At 47.1% G+C, this 24,203-nt stretch overlaps 1 protein-coding gene and 1 long non-coding RNA gene across 2 annotated transcripts; one reads left to right on the top strand and one right to left on the bottom strand.

Moving 5' to 3' along the window:
• Positions 1-5,970: 5,970 nt before the first annotated feature.
• LOC146208432 (uncharacterized) lies at positions 5,971-8,742 on the top strand. The gene is made up of 3 exons (XR_014703384.1): positions 5,971-6,095; positions 8,031-8,111; positions 8,181-8,742. It is a non-coding gene; the product is annotated as an uncharacterized LOC146208432 (long non-coding RNA).
• A 6,550-nt stretch (positions 8,743-15,292) lies between these two features.
• LOC146208433 (uncharacterized) lies at positions 15,293-23,689 on the bottom strand. The gene is made up of 4 exons (XM_084587276.1): positions 23,665-23,689; positions 21,975-22,048; positions 20,742-20,819; positions 15,293-15,975 (listed from the first exon to the last, which is right to left on the bottom strand). Exons 2-4 carry the CDS (start codon positions 22,033-22,035, stop codon positions 15,767-15,769), a joined length of 348 nt encoding a protein of 115 aa, XP_084443402.1. The 5' UTR covers positions 22,036-22,048; positions 23,665-23,689; the 3' UTR covers positions 15,293-15,766.
• Positions 23,690-24,203: the final 514 nt, after the last annotated feature.

Consider the following 24,203-nt stretch of genomic DNA (forward strand, 5'->3'; position numbering starts at 1 on the left):
GCCGTCTGCCACCGATACTGATTTTGGCTGGAAGAGTGACGCCTAAAGGCGGAGTCACACTGCGGAAACACAACAGCGACATCAACCGAACAAGTTCGCCAAACAAGCCGCCAACAAGTTTCCGAACCAACTTGTTGCCCAACAGCATGTCACACCGCAGAAACAGCAGGGAAGCCGAACAGGTTGCTGCAGTGTTGCCTCGGTGTGACAGTGTTCAACCAAACAAGTTTGCCAAACAAGCCGTCAACAAGTTTCCGAACCAACTTGTTCCCCAACAGCATGTCACACCGCACGAACAGTCGGGAAGCCAAACAGGTTGCTGCAGTGTTACCTCGGTGTGACAGTGTTTGGCAACCAAAACAAGCAGGAAACAGTGTCCGTCAACGGTGTTCGGCCTGTTCGCTGGCCGGGCGAATTTCCGGACGACAACAGACCAACCAAAGTACTCATATTTGAGCTGATTGACCCATTCCTGCGAATTTCCTACTTGCAGATACGGTTTTCTTTTTTGTTTTTTTGTTTTTTGCAGAGTTTCCATGCAAACCATTTCCCCCGTTGTGGCGTCTTGCAGGCAGCGCATTCACCCGTTCGCATGGGCTCGGAGCTTCGGCAACGGCGTCTCCCGCGGGTGGCGATGATATGCGCTGCTGCCTGCCAGCCGTAACGTCGCCGGCCGACTTATTGCGCCGGGAATTCCCGCCTTGGCGGCGGCTGTGTGAACCTTGAACCAAACGTGAGCGTCCCGTGTGTGCGCCTGGGAACATGCGACGATTCGGCGCCGTGCCATCCGTGTTTACCTTGTTTTGGTAGTGGTGTTTTCTTTTTGGAATGGGCTTAGTGCGCAGCAAATACAGCGTCCATGCTTTGATGCGAGAGAGTGCGATCACGGGACACCGAGCAGCAGTGCGTGGTGCGTCGACAATGAGAGCGGGCACGTGAAGAAATGGGCGAAGGAGTGAGTGGTGCGTCAGCACGGAGAGCGGATGTTTGAAAAATGTGTGCGAACGTGCGTGTGTGAAACGAAGAAGTGTATTTGTAATCGAGTGGTTAATTATTGATAAGGTGTATGACGTGATCGGATCAGCGAAGCTCGCGTGGGCGATGTTGTGCCTGGCCAAAGCCGCCTAGAAATTCAGCCGGACGCCAAACTTCTTCGGCAAACGCCTCCTTCACAAACTTTGGATACTTCTCTGCAAAGCACCAATGCACTGGAGGCGAGCCGTACCAAAGGGACAGAAGCGACGTGTTTTAACATGCGCTGAACATCCAGACAGCACGGCGCGCCGTGGCCCTGACGGTGAACCCCTTCTCGCCCCGCGGCATATTTGAAGCGAGAGCGCAGCAAGCTCTCCCATTGGCCCTGCGAAAGTGCTGCCGTCGGATTGGACCATTTTGAGCGTCAACGGTTCTCGGCAACGGAGTCTCAAGTGCTTCCGTTCGAGACTCCGAGTGTGAGTTCGTCACGAGCGTCCATCGGGAGCAGTTCGCCCCCTGACAGTGCGGACGCGGCGGAATCTCCCCGGCCGTCGCTGCGCGAGAACAGTCGCGTATGGCTATGTTAGCTTTCGGCCCCAGAGCCGATCTTGTTGTGTAAATACATGTAAATAGTGTATAAAGCCTTTTCTTCATCTCACCAACGCCGACTCGGATTCATCGCTACCGCCCAGGAAGCTGACAGCCCTCGTTCACGAAACGGGTGACGAGCGCTGCGTTACCAGCTCCTTGGCACAACCCTGTTGACGGTGGGCTACTGTGTGATAACCCCACTGGCACAACATTGGTGGCAGCGGTGGGATCCACTGGCACAACCCTGTTGACGGCGGGCTACTGTGTGATAAATCCACCGGCACAACATTGGATGGCAGCTGCGGGATTGACCGGCGTCAGGCACCTCGGCGCGGTGAGTACCTGAAGTTTCCCTCAAACGCCAGACTTCTCTAACACACAGGGTAGCTTAGAGAAAGGCTGAGCGTAGCATTGCGTTAACCTTGCGTGTTTCAAGCCTACAGGAAGTGTTTTGAAAACCAGGGGATGCTGAGAAGGGAATCAGTGTGAGAAAGGCTTGCGCATCTCTTGCTAGGAGCGAGATAGCGAACGTATATTACACTATTCTAAAAAGGCAAACAACAAGAGGCCGGTAAAAGATGGAGAGTTACAAGGTCAAAGAACTTCTCCAAATTTGTGAGGAGTTGGGCATCGATTTGGGCTCAACAAAAACAAAAAAGGAAATCCTTGAGATCATGCAGGCAGAGGACGTGACGGTTGAGGAAGCCGCAGAGGCCTGGGATGATATTCAAGAGAGAAACGAGAAAGAGGAACGTGAACGTCACGAGAAAGAGGATCGTGAACGTCACGAGAAAGAGGACGCCCGCGTAAGGCAACTGATGCAGCTGGAGATTTCAGCGCTTAGAATGAGCGTGGAAAAGATTAAAGCTTTTAATGTCATTCATTGTAACGGTTCAATACCGCGAGACTGTCCACCACCGTTCCTCATCGCCGAGGATATGGCAGTGTATTTGGAAGATTTCGAGCGTGTCTGCAAAAGTAAGCGCTACGAGCGAGATACTTGGGCACAAACATTGGTAGCTATTCTCTCCGCTGAGGCGTCGGAAGAAATCAAGCGCGTGATAGACGTTGACTTGAAAAGCTACGATTACCTGAAAGAGTCTTTACTGAAAAGACATCGGCTGTCACCAATAGAACTTAGGGACAGGTATCAGCGTGAGAAAAACTGTACCAAAACGTACTTCGATTTGGCGTATCAGTTGAAAGCCGATATAACCGAATGGCTAGACAGTCAGGAAGTCTCGGAGCAAATTGTACTTGCACCAGAGAATGAGACACAGCTTGGGGAAGCGGCCGAGCAACGCGATAGCAGCAGCGAGTCGATCGAGCCTCGAACAGAAGTGGTTACCTTGGTCGAGCCACTGGCAGCTGAGACGGTTGGAGCCGACTCCATCGGCGAGAAATCCGCAGTGACACCGTCCTGCACGCCGCCTCACGTAGCTGTAAGCAATCCGATTGCACCAATCGAGAGTGGGGAATTGGCAGTAAATCAACCGCCTGACAACTCAGAAGCAGCAGTTGTACAGCGTGGCGGAGATGTAGTCAGGCTAGGAGACGACAAATTGGCGCTGTCCGAGATCAGCGTTGTCGTAGATCATCACTCGCGGAAAAACGAAGTGGCGCTCATGGAAACTGCGCAGCCCACGAGTGGTGAACAGCTAAGGCAAACCCATGACGCGGACGCTGTCAAGAACCACACCTGTGAAGTCGACAGCGAGCGACTAGACAGGAGCCATGAATCTTCCTGTCCTGACGCGCTCAATTGTATTGGCGAAAACAACCTTGGAGCGAACATGGACCTCACGCGATCCGAAACGCCCCAGCTGTCGGACGAACGTGATCGTGCGCCGGTTAGCGCTGAGCGATGCGGCACACCGGCAGATCAGTGTAACTTGAGTGGCGAGCCTGCAGAGGATATGCCTAGCTTAGGGGCTGGCGTGAGCGGGCCTTGTCCTTGTTCGGACGCGACTGGCAGTGAGTCATGCGCTGCTGGCCGCGATGCAGGCGCGACGCCGCACTCCGACGATGTCGGCGCCATACTAGCTCCAGTTACCAGCAGCTTGAAAGAGCTGGCACAAAAAGAAAGAAAGCAAAAACTCAAGTGCCGCCGTCGAAAAGAGCGGAAAGGCAGGTGCATGAAAGAATGCTCTCATCGAAAGGTGAGAAAACGCAAACGATCGCGAAAGGAAAAGCGGCGATCCCAGCGGCGCAAATGCACCCGTGCTGAGAAAATGCGCGATTGGTGCGCAAAGCGTAAGGAACGAGACAGATCGTTCAACAAAGCGAGTAACTTATGCATGTCTGTTCTTTCACGCACAAAGTGGAAAGAAAGGTCTCGTAGAGAAATGGACAGCCGAGGCTGTAGCGGAGGGAGGAGAGCCAAACCGCCCAAATACTGCTACGCATTTTGCCGCTTGCGGAAGAGAGCAGCACAATGCGAACTCGGATGCTTTGAGCCGTGCATTCGAGACGTAGCTACCTTCAACGAGCGTTTCGTCGCCAACGGTAACTTTGTAGGCAGATCGGGGCAAAATTGAATGACCTCCTTACTTCCTCAGTTGTGCTTTACGGCCCAAGTGATTTCAAGGAGACTCTTTTCCATTACTGATCATTAATTTTCCATCCTAGTTAATGTATATCTTTAATATGCAAAATTGTTGTTCGAACCTTGTGTACTGCATCCTATACACTTGTCTCTTGTTGTAGTGGGAGCAAAAAGGGGACAACAATTTAGCTAATTGAATTTGAAATTTTGCCTCTGTCTGGTGTTTGACGGGTGACCGAGGGTACTTGCTTGTGTTGGGTGTTGCCTGTTGTCGGTCGGTTTCGCAAGCCGCAGAACAGTCTACCGTTACCAGTGGCGAGTGGCAAGGGCATCGGAGCGACCCGAGCGAAGTTGGTCGACGTGCCCCAACAACAAGGCTGTCGGCAGAGATCCTGACCTGGCGAGTGGAACCCGAGGCACGTGAGGCTACCTGGCGCCCGGACACTGTACGTGAGCTTGGAGGAACCTGGCGAACGAGCGCGCCCGGCATCCGAGCCACATGCGAGCAGCTCGTCTTCCCGGCGCATTGTCTGATGGCGGGGGTGCTGTTGTGCCTGGCCAAAGCCGCCTAGAAATTCAGCCGGACGCCAAACTTCTTCGGCAAACGCCTCCTTCACAAACTTTGGATACTTCTCTGCAAAGCACCAATGCACTGGAGGCGAGCCGTACCAAAGGGACAGAAGCGACGTGTTTTAACATGCGCTGAACATCCAGACAGCACGGCGCGCCGTGGCCCTGACGGTGAACCCCTTCTCGCCCCGCGGCATATTTGAAGCGAGAGCGCAGCAAGCTCTCCCATTGGCCCTGCGAAAGTGCTGCCGTCGGATTGGACCATTTTGAGCGTCAACGGTTCTCGGCAACGGAGTCTCAAGTGCTTCCGTTCGAGACTCCGAGTGTGAGTTCGTCACGAGCGTCCATCGGGAGCAGTTCGCCCCCTGACAGTGCGGACGCGGCGGAATCTCCCCGGCCGTCGCTGCGCGAGAACAGTCGCGTATGGCTATGTTAGCTTTCGGCCCCAGAGCCGATCTTGTTGTGTAAATACATGTAAATAGTGTATAAAGCCTTTTCTTCATCTCACCAACGCCGACTCGGATTCATCGCTACCGCCCAGGAAGCTGACAGCCCTCGTTCACGAAACGGGTGACGAGCGCTGCGTTACCAGCTCCTTGGCACAACCCTGTTGACGGTGGGCTACTGTGTGATAACCCCACTGGCACAACAGCGAGCTGTATGGTTGTGCGGTCAGGACGCCGACTCGACGTCCGGACGAGGAATTCCACTCGTGTTGTGTTGCAAGCCAAGGTGGTGGTCTGTCGGGTTCGCGTTCTCACGGTCGAGGCTTCACAAATGCCTCTCATGTGACTTCCCTGTACTCCTGTAAGTATGTAGATGAATCACGGCAGAGATGCCGTAAGCCTCTGCCTATTCCTCCAAACTGCTCATCATTTCTCAGGACGGGACCTGAGGAGATCGACCAGAGTGAGCGCCGAACCGAGGGTCCCACAATAACAGTGCCCTCGTTCATCATTAAAGCAAGCTCAGAGTAACTGGGACAGCCACTTTGTCTATTGAATTTTTCACAGGCACGTGTATAGCGCATGAATTTGGGCGAAATAGTAGCAAAATGGGCGGCTCCTGACATCAGCGCCTCAACGAGCAGCAAGTTTCCGCGGTGTGACACGGTGTCGCCCAACTGTCGGAGAACAAGTTCGCGGCAGCTGCTGGAGGGCGACAACGACATGTTTCCCAATAGTTCGTGTTGGCGCGATGTGACAGGGCCGCCAACACTGCGCGAACACGCTGTTGACAGACAGAGTTGACCAACTGTTTCCGCAGTGTGACTAGCGCTGTGTTCGTCGCCCATGTCTAGTGATTTGGAAAGACCGAGAGTTATTCAAGCCAGCGTGCAGCATCGGCAGGAAGACCTGACAAATGCTTTGCTGGATGGCGATTTAGGGATGGTGCAGAAAACGTGCGCTTCGAGGTAAGTTGCCCGTTTTCATCTTCATTGCTTGGAATGCAAAGACCTGCGTATTGCAAAAGTATTTATTTATCGCCATTGTTAGTAAATCGTTGCTGAGTGTTTCCTGATCCTGACAAGAAGTAAATGCCGTAGAAATAATGCCAACTCTGTTCAAGTGAAACTGAACAGAGTAAGCTGTAGAGCCATTTGCTACAAACATTATGCTCAACGAAAACGACATGTTTTGAGTTGACAGTAGCACATGTTCTGTTGTTGCCTGTCTTTGTCCTGTGAAAATGCTGTTTTTGTTGAGCATAAACACCGCTGAAAGTAAAACGAACCTAACACAGTAAAAATTATGCCTCGTGCGAAGGAAGCAATGTGTTCTTTTTTTTTTTTTTTTTGAAATAAGGTTTGCTCACGTCTATTTAAATCATGTTTTTTCGCACGTGATTACATTGCAGTTCTATCGTGTTTTTGTAGTAATTTGTAGGTTTGTAGTAAACCCAAACCTTGTGGAGATTTTTGTTATTTTTTGGCACCCGCAGTCCTAGAATATTTTGTAGCAAACTGTAGGTTTGTAGTAAATTCAAACTTTTGCTGTCATTTTTGTTATTTGTCGGGAACATATAACTTGGTTACAAACTTACTTCAAGACCGTATAAGCTTAGTTTTTCTGCTTTGTTTTATATACAATTATTGGGTCCTAGTGCATCTGCTCGAGCTACGCGCGTCTTTAGAAACATGTTTCTGTAATCTGTACGCAGTCCAAAAAATTCCTACAGCCTTGTCACAAACTGGAAATGATTTAGTCAAGTGAAACCAATTGCTGGGCTAGTTGGTGCATTTCACAGAAAAGGAAATATTCACAGCGCTAGCAAGTATGCACTCGTAGACACACATAGAATAGACGCCGAATCCAACTTTTTTTTTTTTTTTTCGAAACGACAGCAAAATGAAACGTATGTTTGTTTGTTTGTTTTTTGTTTTTTTTAAGAAATTTGGAGTCAGCGCCTGTCCTGTGTGTGTCTATTTGTGAGTGTGTATTTTTTAGCGCTGTGAACCTTCCCTTTTCTGAAAATGGTTGCATAAAATATCCATCCCAAAATTTATATCTGTGTGTTTATATCTATCTTTTTGGAAGAAGCTTCGTTTTGGTGAAAGGCACTTACTAGCTTAGCATCTGGTGTTACTTGACTAAATCATTTCCAGTTTGCGACAAGGTTGTAGGAAGTTTTTGAACTGCATACAGATCTTTTCTTTTTTTTTTTTTAAGAAGTTTCATTTTGGTGTCCTTTCGAAACAGAAGATGGAGTCAGCGCCTTTCTTGTGTGTGTGCATTTGTGAGTGTCTATTTGTCAGCGCTGTGAATCTCTCCTTTTGTGGATATTATTCTATAAAATATCCATCCCAAAATGTATATCTGCGTATGTATATTTATTTTTTTAAATTTCATTTTATGAAATGAACCAACTAGCCTAGCAATTGTTTTTACATGACTAAATCATTTCCAGTTCACGACAAGGTGGAGGAATTTTTTGAACTGCGTATAGAATTCTTTTTGTTTTCAAAGAAGTTTCATGGTGGTGTTTCGAAAAAAAAAATATTCAGTGCCTGTCCTATGTGTGTGTATTTGTCAGCGCTGTAAATCTTTTCTTTTCTGGAAATGATTGTATAAAATACCCATCCCAAAAATTTTTATCTGTGTGTGGTATCATAATTCTATGAATGTTGCTTTGTGTTTAGAAAAAACGATACAGCCTGTAAATCTGAAAGCACCGGAATGTATGAAATAAAGGTAATAATTTTCAGTGGAATTTAGGCGTGTTCAATAAACTGCAGACTTCATTATTTGAAAGAAAAAAATCAATTTCATAAGTTCTAAGTCTTTATTGCTCCCTTTTATTGTCATTGAAGAAGTGGTTTTAAAATATGTCAATTTTCTAATACTTGCAGATCACTTTGCTACTGAATGGTGGAACTTTTGCCTCTGCATGGTTGCGAAAAAATTGAAAGCCACATTTCCGGGTGAGGCCAGTAAGTATAAATTTGTTATAAATTCATTTATGAAGTTCTAATTTCATTACTTTCAATGTTGCATTTTAGGACATCTACCCAGCATTGAAGCGCGTCCGGATGAACCCTGATGACGCCGATGCAATATATGCTGGGTTTGAAGATATCAAGTTCGAATGCTGGACGTCATCGTGGGACTCAGGCATGCCATTGAGAGCTCCTGGATATTTAATGTCAGGCATTCAACGTGCAACGAAAACGTTTGCGCAGTGCTAGAGCATTTATGCAGCCTAAGAAGCTCATCGCCACTATGCCCATTAGCTCTCAGGGCGATTTCTGCCATTCAAAAGGGCATAGCAACGCTGTCTTTAAATACGAATAAAGTGAGTATTTGTTGTTCAGAAATTTTGTCATCATTGCTTCAAGACTGCTGCGAACAAGGTAACATTAGTTAGCATCTTGTTTGTAGATCAGCTCAATGTTGCACCGAACTTGAAGCCGATTACAATTGACCACATATTACGAATAATACAATTATTTTTATTTACCAAATCTTTATTAAGGTATTCAATATTTTCAGAAATAATTTACCTATCGATGCATATATTGGCTCCATACAGGTAGCAATTCATACCAGGTTTCTGCCGCAGTAAGCACTAGGACCTATGTAGTGAGAACCTCTAGGCCATGTAGTATTTTATACTAAAGAAAAGGTTGCACATTATACTACCTTTTCAATGGTAACCCATAATAAGAACTAGGTATATGTTGTAATAAGCACTACGTCCTATGTAGTACGAATCTCTAGGTGCGGTAGTGCTGCGTACTACCTAGAAGGTAGTATATTCCACTACCCATGAATGGCAAACTATAATGCACGAAGGTGTCGGTGTTCACTAACCTACTACTAACTGGCGCTAGTACTGCTCACTAACTTCCCGGGGTAGTAAATTTCACTAACTGTATTTTTACTACCTCGAGTTACTAAGAAGGTAGTGATCTATAGGACAAGTAAAAGGTTAGTAGTTACTTAGTGAATTCACCAACCTTTTTTTTAAGAGTGTACATCACAAAGACAAATGAAGAACTTCGAAAGCAAGGAATGAAAGCAGCAATTAGGCAAATATATCCGTGTCAATAAATGTCGCGTTGTACAAGACTTGTAAACGAGTCATCGGACAGATAGCATGCAAATAAGGGTCACATACATCACAAAGACAAATGAAGAACTTTGAAAACAAGGCACGAAAAAGCAGCAATTAGACAAATTATCCATGTCAATAAATGTCGCGTTATAGGAGATTTGTAAACGAGTCATTGGACAGATAGCATGCCAGTCAAGGTCACGTATATCATAAAGACAAATAAAGAACCTGGAAACCATGGCACGAAAGCAGCAATTAGGCAAATATATCCATGTCAACAAATGTCGCGTTATACAAGATTTGTAAATGAGTCATCGGACAGATAGCGTGCAGATCAGGGAATAACTCTTTGTGGGGAATAAATCTAAAAACCTCGATGACTGATGACTGTACAGGACGACCAGAGCGTTAGGATTCTTCACCATTTTAATTAATTGCTTTCTTACAATGCGAGGATTTCCTCGCTACTTTAGAAATCCCCCTTTTGTTGCAAGCGAAAAGTCAGTTTGCTCAGTTTTTATAAAGTAGCACAACTTCTTTAAGGCGTAAGCAGGCAGCGAGAGCAAAAAGAGAGAAATGTTCAGAGATTTCGCTTGCCTATTACCACCGGCATGCTAGCGTTAAATGGTATGCAAAGACTCTATGCCGGATACCCCGAGTTTAGCATAACACATCTACCTGAACTGTGTCGAAGAATTTATGTGATAAACGTTTGCTATCAGGACATGAATTTCGGCACTCGGAACGCTTTCCAGTTTCCTTTGTTTATCTAGAGTCACTGCACGGTTATCACAATTTGGGCGTCGTTTTATGGGCTTCGTGGGCAGTCAACAAAGTACGACGTAATGATCGAGCCAACACCACGCAGTTGAGTATCGAGCTACCGACTACTTGTGCAAGTACGTCGTAAAAGAAATATTCGAGTGCGCTTGTACTATTCGCTTTAGAGTAACTTACGAGCATTTTATAGTGCGCAAACTGTGCACTGAATGTGGTTTCACAAGCTTGGTGCTTATTCATTTTCCTTTGCCTGCGAGCGAACGCTACAGCCGCGCGCTAAACTGGAGCGGCTTTTGTATCACGTAAAGCTTCCGCGGGAACATAGCCTCCCGTTGCGACGAAGCCTGACAGACTGTGGGCGCGATTTTAATGAAGCGATGTCTCCGAAAATAAACTCTGCGAGGTCAAGTGCGAACAGCTCTGCGCCCTTGCGCCCTGTGTACGGCAGTGGCATACAGGCTCTGCATACTTGCCGGCTCCTGCACGTCCAAAGCAACGCTAAACGAGTGAACTTACGTTCTTGCTCTACTTTTATTTGTTTTCCTAGCTCAAACTGGTGATCTTGTTTTATCACTGACCATGTCAGTCTTTTAATTTGAAGGAACCTTTATACGCCCGGCCAACATTTTCTGGCTATGCAGCCAACGCTACAGAGCCGAAACGCATCAGCTCACTGCGCAGCAGATTGTAGTCCCTTCGTAAATTTCACGGATTGTGCTCCGGAACAAGGAGGATTAAAAAAAAACTGCTCGAGCGGAGGTTCAGAGACTTGGAATGGGAGCAGTTAGGGATAAGGCTAGATGGAGAATAAATACCTCAGTAATCTGCGGTTCGTTGATGGCATTGCCTTGCTAAGCAACTCGGGGGATGAACTGCAAATAATTATTGACGACCTAGACAGGAAACTTAGTAAGGCCGGCTTGAACATCAATATGCAAAAGACTAAGGTAATTTTTAACAGTCTCGGAATAGAACCGCAGTTTATGTTAGCGAATCACTGGAAGTAATCGGCGAATATGTCTACTTGGACTCCGAACCATGAAAGGGAAATAACTAGAATAAGATTGGGATGAAGGTCATTTGACAAGCACTCGCAGATTACGACTAGCAGCTTACCGGTATCGCTCAAGAGGAAAGTATACAACAGTTGCATCTTACCTGCACTCACCTATGGGGCTGAAACGTGGAGGCTAACCAAGAGGGTTCTACCTAAGTTCAGGACAACTCAGAGGGCTATGTAACGAAAAATGGTAGGGGTAACATAAGAGATAGGAAGCGTGCAGAGCGGGTCAGAGAAATAACTCAAGTTATTGCCATTCTAGAGGAAATCAAGAAGAAGAATGGGCATGGGCAGGACATGTAATGCAAGGAGAGGATAACCGATGGTCGCTTAGAGTAAACAACTCGATTCCAAGGGAAGAAAAGCGTAGCAGGGGGCGGCCGAAAGTTAGGTTTGAGGAGGAGGTTAAGTTCGCAGGGGTCAAGTGGATACATATAGCACAAGACCGGGTTAATTGGAGGAATATGAGAGAGCCCTTCACCCTGGAGTGGGTATTAGTCAGGCTGATGATGATTATTATGATGATTATAATCGCTTAAATTGCTCTGCGACCATTCTCTTAGCCCTTCAAACGACCGGTTGGCATCAGTCATATCTATCCAGTGATCAAAGTAACTGAAGATACGAGCAGTCAGCTGCTTGCCTGTTTCACCATATGTTCTGTCTCTGCTTGTCGAAATTTCTCTTGGTATCCTTGTGCAGACCCACTGCAGCGAGGTTTAACCTTTATATAATGAAGCGAATCTTCCGCTGTCATACGGTCGATTATTCTAACTGCTTCCCAGTTTGCAACATACTAACGGCTACAGCCCATTTCTCTGGCGACCATTGCTGTCCGGTAGCCACACGCTTGAATCGCTGCACATAAGCATGAAGATCGTCACGTCGTTCATCGAACACAGGAAGTAATTTTTGAAGATTGAGAGAATTGGAGAAGCCAGGCGCATCCGAGACCTCGGCATCAGAATACACATGTGGGCGCCACCCTGCAGTCTGAGCTTTACACCAGTACGCCTTCTCTCTCTCAGCACCTTCCTTTCTACATTCGGCGACTTTTTTATGTTCCGCAGGCTTTCCATAAGGCATATATAAAAACCGATGTAAATTATTATCCGTAAGGAACCGGAGAAGGCTCCTGCTGTTATCTTTGTCGGTGAGCCATTTCCCTGGAAAAGTCCTGTTCCCCTGTTGCGGTTAGTTCCACTTCTTACAGAATCTGTGTCCTTGATGCCCTTGTCCCTGCACAAGTCCACAGCAGGTGACGAACATCCACTTCTGCAGCTGGTGTGGAACACTTTGGGCATGTGATGGGTTCGATGTCTTCTTGAGATTGAAGTGAAACCTCCTCCAATGTCGTTAAGTGATGAGGGAGGTGTAAAGTAAACGGGGGAATGAGGGCGCGTGTACGTTTAGTTAAAGAGGGTGCTAAGATGGGTACAGCGGAGCGGGCATCAAACGGAGGGATCAAAAGGAGGGGGGAGGGGGGGGTTGCAATCCAGGCACTCAATAAAAATTAGCTGAGGCTTAGCTTTAGTTAAACCCGGTAGGTTGCGAAAGCAATAATAACCTGGCTACGATGTTGTTCCGTTGCCGTTCTTCTTCTGTTTCCTGAACGTGTCGTCGTCGCCTAGTTGCATTCCTACGTTGTTGACTGCTGAGTGAACACGTCGACAAAGAGTATTCACTGTTCAAAGCGTCCATTACATTTCATTCGGAGTCGTCAGCTTTGATGCCATATTGCCCGTTCTTCCAGTTCATTAGCCGCCTGATTTGCACAAATGGAATGCGTGGGGACAGTAGTCGTTCAGCCACTGTATTCAAATGTGGTAGGCCCTTGAGGATAGGCGGGTAACGATATCCGTTTGACACACTGTAGAGGGGGACCTTCTGGTCTTTAAGGCTCGCTCGACACGTTCTACACACCGCAGCACTTCTCATAGTCTCCTCGTCCCATTCTGGATAAGGTAAGTGAAGAGTAGGATACATGAGCTCGCTTACCAGAGTCAAGCAGTCTTTATGCCATAGGCGATCACACACCGAGCACACACTACCGAAGGGGTTATTCGTGAATCGTCTATGAAATTCAAGCGTAGCCGAGTCAAATTCACTAACTCTTCTCGCATACTCTGAACGTCGTTGCTCTTCCAAGTCCCCCGTTGACACAATGAAACCAGCCTTCACAAGTGTCGCTTCTGGTCTCTTTTTCAAACGTATAGCTCGTTCTTGCGACGACTCTTCTGCATGCCGTTTCCTCCAGGTCTCGTTATAATTCACTTGTCGAGTCCCCAGCACGACCAACACACTCCTTTTCAAGCCGTTGTTGCCGTTCTTCTTCTGTTTCCTGAACGCGTCGTTGCCGCCTTGTTGCATTCCAACGTTCTTGACTGCTGCGTGAACACGTCGACAAAGTCTTCACTGTTCAAAGCGTCCATTAGTGTCGTTTTCCTCCTCTTCCTCTGTACTTTGAGAGAAGAGGTGACAGCAGCGCCTCCACTCGGTAGCAGCGCAGCTCCAGCTGCAGCGCTCCGTGCCTACCGACCGGCGCCACCCGACGACTCGACTTGGTAGCCCATTTCTCGCAGCTGGTATGAAGTCACAGTGACGTCATCATATCATCCGCGGCGCGCCGTGCCTACCGACCGCAGCCACCCGACGACTCGACTTGGTAAGCCCATCTCTAGCAGCTGGTATGTCGTCACAGCCATTATGTGCCTACCGACCGTCGCTACCCGAAGGGATTAAAATAGTAATAGTATTGCTTTCGCAATAAAAAACAACGATGAGCATCCAGATACATTGGGAACAAGACGATGCTGAGAACGCTGAGCAGAAAACAGTTGACCACCTCATACACGCAGTTTCAAACATTCGGCGACTTTTTCTCACTTTATCCGACTTCGCTAATTGATTTTCGTTCGGCTACGCATTCAGCTCGCTGCGCTGTTTGTTCATTCTCGATCCTGGTGCGAAGTTCTAAGCCAGACAATCCCAATTGGGCCTCGATAGCAGCTAACTTCTCTAGTTCTATTTTCACTATACTAACAGCACTTCAGATCTGGCACGGCGGGAAATGACGTCTGCCCAATTTCTGGCAGGCTCGCCAGATTGTGATGGCATTAAAGGCCCAGGATCGGTACATCCGTGCTCGGAGGCCAGGCGGAAAGGTTTCACTCGCCTGTCAACCCGCGGCGACGGCGGACCCGGCGTGTCGTGGATACAGCGATGACGTGGCTGTGGGTGTGGTGCCGACGCGTGGAAGTCCGCTCGAGACGTTTGGATCCCGGAAATGGCCACTTATGACCAAAACCTCTAGCCAGAACGATGAAACACCAGCAAACACACTCCTACGCTCTTTTACTTCGTCTTCTTTCCCCACACTTCTTCCTCATTTTTCTCTCACGCTACCACCATGCACTAGGCTACAATTTTCTGCTGTTCACTTCACGACACAAATAATTGATACAAGCAGGGTGAGCCGGGACCCTGTCGAACACTTTTTTTGTCGTCAGCAGTTCACCCCTGCAGTGAGCTGACTCTCAATCAATAACCTTGCTCACTCTGGTTGACGAGGAAACTGTGAGCTTTCTGTTCTCTGTTCACTCATGACTGCAGATATTTGGGGACACAATAATTGCACAGGGAGGCAGAAATTAATTGACAGATTACTTGATGCACGTAAAATGGAACCAGCTGACGCCCTGCTCAGCAAAGCTGCGTCTCGCATTTCTTCTATTGTCGCATAGACCAACTGCGGACTGAACATTTAAAATGGCGGATACTTAGCAGGAAAGGTCGTTCTAAAAAATGATTCCGAAGATATCTCAACGTTCGTTTGCTCAGCAAGGACGCGAACGACAGTTTAAACATAGCAGAGCATCTGTGCGCAAAACGCTATGGTGGGTTGCTTTACCTGTCCATCAAGCTCTCATGTTTTATAATTTTGAAGCTGCACTCTGAAAGCGTGTTTGATTAGCGCCTTGTTAAAAAAAACAGCAAACCGAGCTTGGTTGCCCAGATCACGCTCAAGTCATAGCTACTAAAATCATTGTGTTTTAGCTAACAATGCGTCAGCATTTCCTTACGGAGGGCATTAACCAAGCTTGCGGCAGTAGGCAGCAGGAGACAAATGAGCTGAAATGAGTAGATGCTGAATGAATAAATCAATGAAAAGCAGGTTGTAGATTTCGCAAAGAACATTTATTCCTTGTTACTCCTGCAGTTAAAACAAAGCCATCTCCCAGGAAGCATACTTAGGTTTCATTTTCTGTTCGCCTCATCAGCTTCTTCATCGAAAGCCAAAGCTTCCACAAACCACGCTTGTGTAAACGCACTGCCCAGACGAAGAAAAGTCCACTTCTCAAACCTTTGGCTAGCTGACTTTCTCAACCGTTGTTTGATTTCTCTTGACCTTTTATGGTACCTAACAATTTACATCGAAGTATCGCCTGCGTCAGAGCTATTCATTCCTAACACCGCAGGTCTTTGAGACACCCAAGGCTGTACGCTTAAATTTGAATATTCATTGCAAGAGCACCTGAACAGATCGATGTGGGAAACAAGTCGTTTATTATTTTTCATTTCTAGACCATCAGAATACAGTGTAAACTCACTGGGCTTAAAAATGTGTGTAAACAAAAAAATTGCAAATATTAGTATTAGCATAAATGTGTTCAGCATTTTTGTTGAGCAAGTCAGCATCCTGGTTCTTTCTCTTTATGATTGCTGGTAGTGGTCTCGGCCTTAGATACTTGAGAAAGTTTGCACTGCCACATCCAGTATACTGTGTGTGATATTCCTGTGCAGACTTTGTTATAAATATGCAAACAGTGGTCCATATGTCCATCTATATGATAGTCCCAAACCAGCAGTTCGCACCCTGTAAATGCCTGGGAGGGCACACCTGCGAGAAGACAAGAAGAGTATATGTGCAACCTTTGGATCATCAATATATATATATATATATATATATATATGTGTGTGTGTGTGTGTGTGTGTGTGTGTGTGTGTGTGTGTGTGTGTGTGTGTGTGTGTGTGTGTGTGTGTGTGTGTGTGTGTGTGTGCGTGCGTGTGCGTGTGTGTGTGTGTGTGCGCGCGCGCGCTCGTGTGTGTGTGTGTGTGTGTGTGTGTGTGTGTGTGTGTGTGTGTGTGTGTGTGTGTGTGTGTGTGTGTGTGTGTGTGTGTGTGTGTGTGTGTGTGTGTGTGTGTGTGTGTGTGTGTGTGTGTGTGTGTGTGTGTGTGTGTGTGTGTGTGTGTGTGTGTGTGTGTGTGTGTGTGTGTGTGTGTGTGTGTGTGTGTGTGTGCGTGTGTGTGCGCAGCTGTGCGCCACAAGTCAGTTTCAAAACCTCCTTCGCTATAGTCGAGTATGATGACTCGAGTTACTTAAAGTGGCCGGTCCACATTTGGCATGAGGAACACTTTACGGAACTCGAGTCATCACGTTGGTGTAAGGAATGGGGTCCACACTTATATCATAGGGCAAAAGCTGTATTGTGCACCCAGTGAGAGGAGCTGGTGGCATTGACAATATGGTTAAAAATGGAAGCGTAGAGTGTGCAGCCCTTTGGGGCAAGAGTATTTGTTAGCTAGCATGGTAGCGAAATTCATTAGTGGCAACAAAGGGCCGTCTGTCACAGAAGTGTTCGATACGTTAGAGCAAGTAGGAAACATGGGCGGCTTAATTGAAGAACAATACGTGTGGATAGCGAAATGTCGAATGCCCGGAGCAGCACATGATTTTGCCTGGAGAGATCAGGGAGTGAGGAATGCAGGGACATTTGTTGAATTTAATTAAGACACTAGCGTTCAAGTAATTTGACAGGTATCCTCCCAGAGTAAAGCTGCGGTGGTTTCTCCTAGACAGAAGCTGGGAGAATACGCACGCTCGTTTGGTTCTCGTTTTCGCTTCATTAATAATGACACTCTAACGCGAGAGCCTGGGCCTGACAGCGCTAAGCAAAAAACAGGCCAAATGGGGTAGCTGACAGAGAGCGATGGGTGCCATATGGGCTGCTGGAGAATTATCGAGCAGAACTGACCTCTAGGTTGCAGGTACCCCATGACTTGACAGAGGAAGCATTACTGGAAGCAGCCGGCAGGAGGAAAAAGCAGTACGACACCATGGCTAGGGCGGTTTCACTCAGGGTGGGAGACCGCGCACACCTAAAGTGCGTGCATGTTAAAGGCAGGACTCGCCTGTAGGTTTACCCCAAAAACGAAAGGACCATACCGCACAGTAGAGCCGCTCTCTGCAGTCAATTTCAGGATACAGGAGATCGCAGGGGCATCGGCGGCTGTGGTTCACACTAACCGACTAAAGCAACCACCCGCCTGCTCGTCTCTTGCCGACACAGTTGCCTCACGGGAACAGGAGGCGTAGAACGACCAGCGCACAGTCCCTGCAATCATCAACAACCCTGCATTTGAGCACAAGAAAAAGAGCAGCTGGAGTGAAAAGTTGCAGCTTTCTGCAGCTGCAGCTCGGTGGCGCCCTTCTCGAGGAGGAGGCATTGCAATCAGCCGAAACTCTAACGCAAATAACATTGCAACAACTGACTCGATTCCCGCTCCCTCTTTCATTCCAGCTGCTAGGTACCACCTCCGTAACATAGTGATTGGCGCGGAAGTCCCTAGCTAACAACTAGAAAGGATGGAACAGGTAAACTCTCTCTTGAAAAAAGAATTCTTTTGTTTGCACCTAACGCTCGCATTGATTTTAGTTGCATTTTTTATTTTGGTTGTTCGTTTTTTTAAGTTTATAGGCATAGCGTTCATTGTTACCTCATTGTGCACTCGAAGGGTATTTACAGTGTAGAATACGTTTGAAATCATGTCCTTCGTCAGTGCTCGTGATGAAAAAAACAGTGGCATTCGTCAAATCATACCCGAAAGGTTATGAGTGTGCGTGTGTACGTGTGTGTGTACGGTGAACTCCTAATATTCGGCGAACATTCTTTCTTAGAAGCTGCGGATGTGACGGCTCGTGCACGTGCACGAGGCAGCAGACGCCGGTCAGTTACTCATGAACTCTGCTGACCGAGGGATGCCCATATTTGGTATCATAGGATGAAAATCTCAATATAGGAAGTACTCCCGATCTGTGAAAGACCGAAAGGGCAAAAGCCGCGGTGAAGCTGGTAAACACGTGAAACGGAGGCACAACAATGGAGCGGAAGGACTTAAAAAGAGGAGGCGAACGGGAGAGCAGAGACAGGATTGTAGGCAGCGGACGAGACGGTCGAACAGAAGACGAGCAGGGCAGAAGACGGGCTGCGCCACGACCTGCGAGCCCGGTGTCTAGCCGCCGTTAAAGTTCAGCCCCTGTCATCCTGCCACATCTAGCAGCTCATCCTTCCCGCCAGCTGGAAACAACACCACGCATCGACGCAGCTCAGTGACGGCGAGCCGCAGCATTCAGCATTCCAGCCCTTCTTAGGAGCCCGTGCAGTACCACGCCAACGCAGCGAAGCAGCCCAATGACGGCGAGCCGAAAGCGAAACTGAGCCAGTTGTTTTAATAAAAATGTTCAAAATTACATCCCGTGTCTGTGCCTCCACCTCCTTATGCCCAGTGTGAACCCAGTACCACTTTAAGTAACCCGAGTCATCACACTGGTCACACAACGTCTTTCGCCGCATAGGCAATGCAACGACGACCTTTCCCTTGACGGAACTCTGACATTTGGTCTTCGGCACATGCAGCCTGAAATTGTGCACGGAGTGAGTTTAAAACCTTACTCTTCGCAGAACTAAGAGCTGCATACGCTGTTTTAACCGCTACCTTCCTGGCGCAAATTCCAATTCGCGTTCTGTTTCTCCGCCTTCTAGCTAGCCCGGATTGTGTAGTTAGGTTGCCCCTAGTTCTCCTGGTCCTTTTCCTTTTTCACTTCTACATAGATCATTTCTTCTTCAGATGTGGCTCTCGTTTTGTAGCGGGAACAACCACCGTGGCTACCATCGCGTGATCTCGTGCACGCTCACTAGCAATGAAGAAGTGCATATTGGCGCGTCAGGAGCGTTCAGGTGCAAACATCATAATCGAGAAGTTGACAAGATCTCGGCTGTGCCACCTATCTCGTAGATTAGAAATGGGAGAGCTTTTAGGCTGTATTCTCCCATACGAATCCTCAAGTTCATCTAGCTGCGAACATTAAACCTTGAACATTCCCAATGTGCAGCGAGCACCCACGCCTTATTTGTCCAAGGTCATTCATGCGCGCAATCTATGTGCTGCGCATGTGCCAGCTACAGCTGCGCCTTGCCAAAGCTGTGCCACGAAAAAACACTGAGAGTCTGAGTTTTGAAGAAACAGTTCAACAGAACTGCAACACTCACTCGAGCTGCGCCGCAAACATCGTCTTCTTCATGAATTGTCATCTGCGGCGCTCCTTCCTTTAACCTAGCTAAATACCCCATACACTGCACCACTTGGGCGAGTGCGGGCGAGGTCCGCGAGCATAGTATCAAGTGAATCCAACAGGCGGCATGATGAAAAGAGGCGGCGTGGCATAGAGCCAGCAACATGGCTAAAGAACAGGCTGCATCCGTGCCTGACAGGCTGCCGAGGTCATCTAACAACGAGAAACCATGACTAGACTGTTGCCTAGCAGCTTAGCAAGCGCGCAAGCCAATATCGAAGCAGCTGCATCGACTGCGGCTGCGGCCGATGGCTTAAGCGCGGAAAACATTGTTCAAGGATAGTTGAACCTTAAAATTGTTTTATGTTTGGTCCGCCTGCACTTCCCTGTACGTCTACACGTCCCTACGTCTACTTGCTCGCCTCCTTGGGTCGTGACAATATGTGCGTCGAGTGGTCTTTAGATTATGCTATAGCTTCCGACTGTGCATTATATATTATATATGCAAAACAAACACATATTGTGTCATGACGGATTAAGTGACATGGAATGCGCATGTGCGCGTGCGTTGACCCGGACATGGACCCACATATTAGAGCCATTAACGCTGTAGCGTAATAACCTTAAATGCATTGCTCGTGAGGTAGCCTAGCTCACTGAAAGAAAAAGAGAGAGAAACAGAAGAACAGGAAGGCAGAGAAGGTGACTAGGAGATCCCCATCCTACACCTTGGGTGGGGAATAAAGGAGAAAGGAGAACAAAAGAGGAGCAATGAAATGAGCAATCTATAGAAGGCTACTTCAAACGCACGTCGCTATGAGCAGTAACGTGCTTCATTGATGCAGCCTAAAATGACATCTCGGAAGGCTTGGGTCACACGCTGCTTCAAAACTGCTCCATTCCGAATACGGCGTATTGGAAGGACTGCTGTAATGTATACCTGTATTGGAAAGACTCCGACCTCTATGTGGAGGAGGCTGACGAGGAGACTAAAGACATAGCTAAAGAGCGATCTGGGGCACAATTGCGATAAATAAATTTTGATTAGGTTTTTAGCTGTTGTCTTTTTTGTCCTTATGTTTTGCAACTTCTTAGATTGCAGTAAGTTATTCTTTTTCGTTGTCGTCAGCTCTCTGGATTCGAATTAGACTCGAATAATTGCAGCAATCATAGGTGTTCTCAGCATTTGAGATTTTGCGGCTGCTTACGTGAGTGTAGTTGCTAAAGCCGAGAGGCACCATGCGTTGTCAAGTGTCAACAGCTTCCTATTCCCAATATCTGGTAGTTGAGTATTCAGAGAAATGAAGACTTACTCATATTTTGAAATGTCCGAACGGCACAACGGTCATGGAAGTACCACTCGCGCAGTGTGTACACCAGCTCAGCAACTCCTGAAAAATATTAGTTCTGCTTAAAACGCGGAAAGAGTGACAAACACAAAGCATAATTGTTGCTTCAGGGATTATTCAAGATGAAATGCTAAATTCAGAATAGAAATCATTGTAACCCTTCCTTTTTTCTGGTTGCTGTTTCAATACAATTATAGAAGTAACTACTGAGCTGCGTACTGCCTGTTTATTCGTTATTATTAAAATGCGCCGTAACGGATGACTGTTAGCTAATACAATAAGGCTCCAAATTTTAATGCAATGCAGCAGTGCAAATAAAACAAGAAATATTGTATTTTCGCGATTTTATGTATGCCCCGATTGTAAGCAAAAAAGCTTTGTAAACAAATTTCGGAAAAAGTTTGCACAGGAATCTAAGCACCGACCCCCTTTTTGCGAGGAAGACAGCATAGACAAGGCTGCAAGGCTGCTCAGTCGAGTCGAAGCCGTTGGAGACTCGAGGTAGCACGGTGTCTGCGAAGCGATTTCCAGCTTCTTATAATGCTACGTTCTGGCACGACACGACAGCTAGCCGCGCAGGACGGCAAATGCCGGCTGAACGCGACCCCGAGTACTCATCAGAGAGTGTTGTCATGTACACCTGAAAGTGGCTATTAAGAGTGTCTCGGCAGGTTTCGTAGGCATCGCGGGCACGTGTTGCTTTGCTTCGTTGTAGCTGTTGGGCGTTGGCATCCGTAACGTCATTCGGAACGAGTCGAAGAAGGCTGTCATAGCTTGAACTTCAAGCGCGCTGCAATTGCGTTTATGGAAGATGTTTGCCAAATAAACATTATATCTTAAACCCGTATCCTCAACGTATCGACACCAGAACAGGGCGGGAAGGAGGGAGGTTAGATATTTTAATCCAAGCAGCTCCCCCTCCTCCCTATTTTAGGCGCCAGAATATGAATAAATGGTAGCTATAATGGCGTAAATGCGATATTCTGTACTCATTGCAAGCATACTAGAGATGAAAAGTAGAATTGCGATTTTTTTTTTTAAATTCAGTTCAAGCCTTTCGTTTCATTTTAGTGAAAGCATCTCTCTTTAAAATACATTCTGATAATGTCATGACATTTATAACATCAACATCTTTCTTCGCCGCAAGCCGTACTATTTATAGGGGCCCAAAATTTGTCATTTTACAAGGCTCCTCACCTTTTTCCTTTCCAGCCTTCATATAGGGCCCCTGCGCATCCTCGCCAAGATTCGCATACATATGCGTCTGAAACCTGCAACGATCGAGGTTGGCGAAAAACAACAATATGAACCAAAATGACTACCAAACACTCATCTCCGCTTAATAGGCGCTATGTGCTGCCGGAGCCATGTGGCATACGATGTAATGCGCTCCAGAAAGCAACAAGGGGCATCGTCTTGCTCCGGTGCACAACATTCGCGCTTTACAGTCTGTACATCGTCTAATTTCAGAAATAGCGCCCTACATAAGGAAAATTGATTTTATATAATAAAACATAAAAGTAAAGTATGCAGAGCTCAAGTAGGGCTGAGATAAAGTACAGGTGTGCCATAAATTGCTGCCTCGAAGCATTGTTATCTTTATTACTGAATCGATAATGTTGCGTTGTCAAGCAAGTAAAATATTTTCTCGCCTGAACATTTCTTTATTCGGGTGAGGAATCTGGGCCATTATTCCTTCAATTTGTCTAGTGTAAGATCGCTATGATCGGATCTAAGCGTGTTCGGAGCAACCACCGAAGATACGATATGAGGTAAAACTTTGTGAAGTAAAGAAAAATGTGCAGTAAGAGATGAGCAGGTAGGTTGGGTTCTTTATACCAGAGCTCCGCTTGTTTTTGCTTTCTCACGATCGCGGCAGGGAATTCTTTCTTAGAGCTCCAAGGCCTCACTGGACACCGGCGCCTACTACTGAACGCATACGTGTGCTCCGTACGAGCCAATTTCTATTTTACTACACACCTCAGGCATATGTGAAATAGAGGGCGAAGGCGCCCCATCAGAGGCAAACAGTGCTCTAGTGAGTGGGGTGCATCGTACGCCTAACATGCGAGTTTGGATGCATGTTAGTTTAGTTGAGGAGCCAGTCGATTGTCCTGAATGTCAGCTTCTTGTTATGCGGGTGTTATGAAAGGGCCACTTATACGGCACTTGAGGGGATATTATTATGCAAAAACGTCAATGGAGCCAATCATTCCGAGTGTTCGAATCAAATTTCATAACTCGGCATGGAGGCTACAATTTACAAATAATTCTTAAAATGTGCTCCTGGCAACTGATCGATTCGAAAGAGACATCTGCGCTCGCAAATCCCCCAGATAATGTCATCGTGGAGGTTTGCGCTAGAAGGTATGGCGCAATAATCGCTCGCGAGCTCGGGGACGTCACCGTTGCTTGCTGAATGTGCCCATTCATTGGACACTGCCAAGTGACACGGACAGAACGGGGCATGGTGGAGCACTTTCGCGACTTGTCTTCATTTTTGCTTGTGCGTCTGTGAGCCCTGAATTGAGCGGGGAGGGGAGCAGACTCACTTTTGATCGCCGGTATGACTGGTGCCAATCCTGGTGGCTTAAATAATTTTGTGTTTCGGAGACGACGAATGTAATGCGTATTGCTCGTGCGCGTTTTCTATTTTTAATAAAAAGATTTTGATAGGGCCTTTAACGTCCTTCCAGCCTCAGACGTTCCAGACGCCCCCTTTATTCAATGGGTAGAAGGGGGTATGAGGGGGACTAGTTTTTAGCCTGGCTAAGTAAGAATGGCTAGGCCATCCGCCTCCTCATTTCCTTCGAGTCCTTCATGTTGAGGGATCCATATGACATGAAGACGTTTATATTCGATGGAGTTTAGAAGAATCAATACTCACGCTGCAGCTCGGCCGTGTGTGAGATAGCGACAGGCCGCCTGGTAGTGTGACTATGGGGGATGCGATCCCTGTCTTCTCGCTATATCTCATATTCAGGAACCCTACGGTTGTTTCTGCCTACGTTGGACATAAATGAAGCATTCTGTCATCTATTTGAGCTACAAGCTCACGACTCACAATGTGAACCTGTTTGGATCGGGTCACGCCCCTATGTCACTACATAATATATGTGGGCCTCGGTCCACCTTCTTCCTATAAATTTCTACTCTTTAGTCTGCTTCCTGATGTCTAGCGTGATACATGTATAGTCGCCGTTGATAAGCTTTCGCGGACCTGCAAATATAAAGATTCTTGACTTAAGATGGCCTGGAGGCCTCGCTGCTCTTGCTAAGCTTAGAGAAACATCCTGCTCACCGTTGTTGCAAAGAGTAGCTATATTTGTCTGGAAAAAAGGGTTACTTGAGCATTTCAAAGGTGTTATGAGTTTTATACGTGAGCCTTTTTGTGGTTGTCTAACTGGGGAGGCTGAGCGCTGCTTT

The sequence above is a fragment of the Amblyomma maculatum genome, chromosome 1, assembly GCF_055883805.1.
Source record: "Amblyomma maculatum isolate TAMU_Amacu chromosome 1, ASM5588380v1, whole genome shotgun sequence".
In the NCBI taxonomy this organism is placed as follows: Eukaryota; Metazoa; Arthropoda; class Arachnida; order Ixodida; family Ixodidae; genus Amblyomma; species Amblyomma maculatum.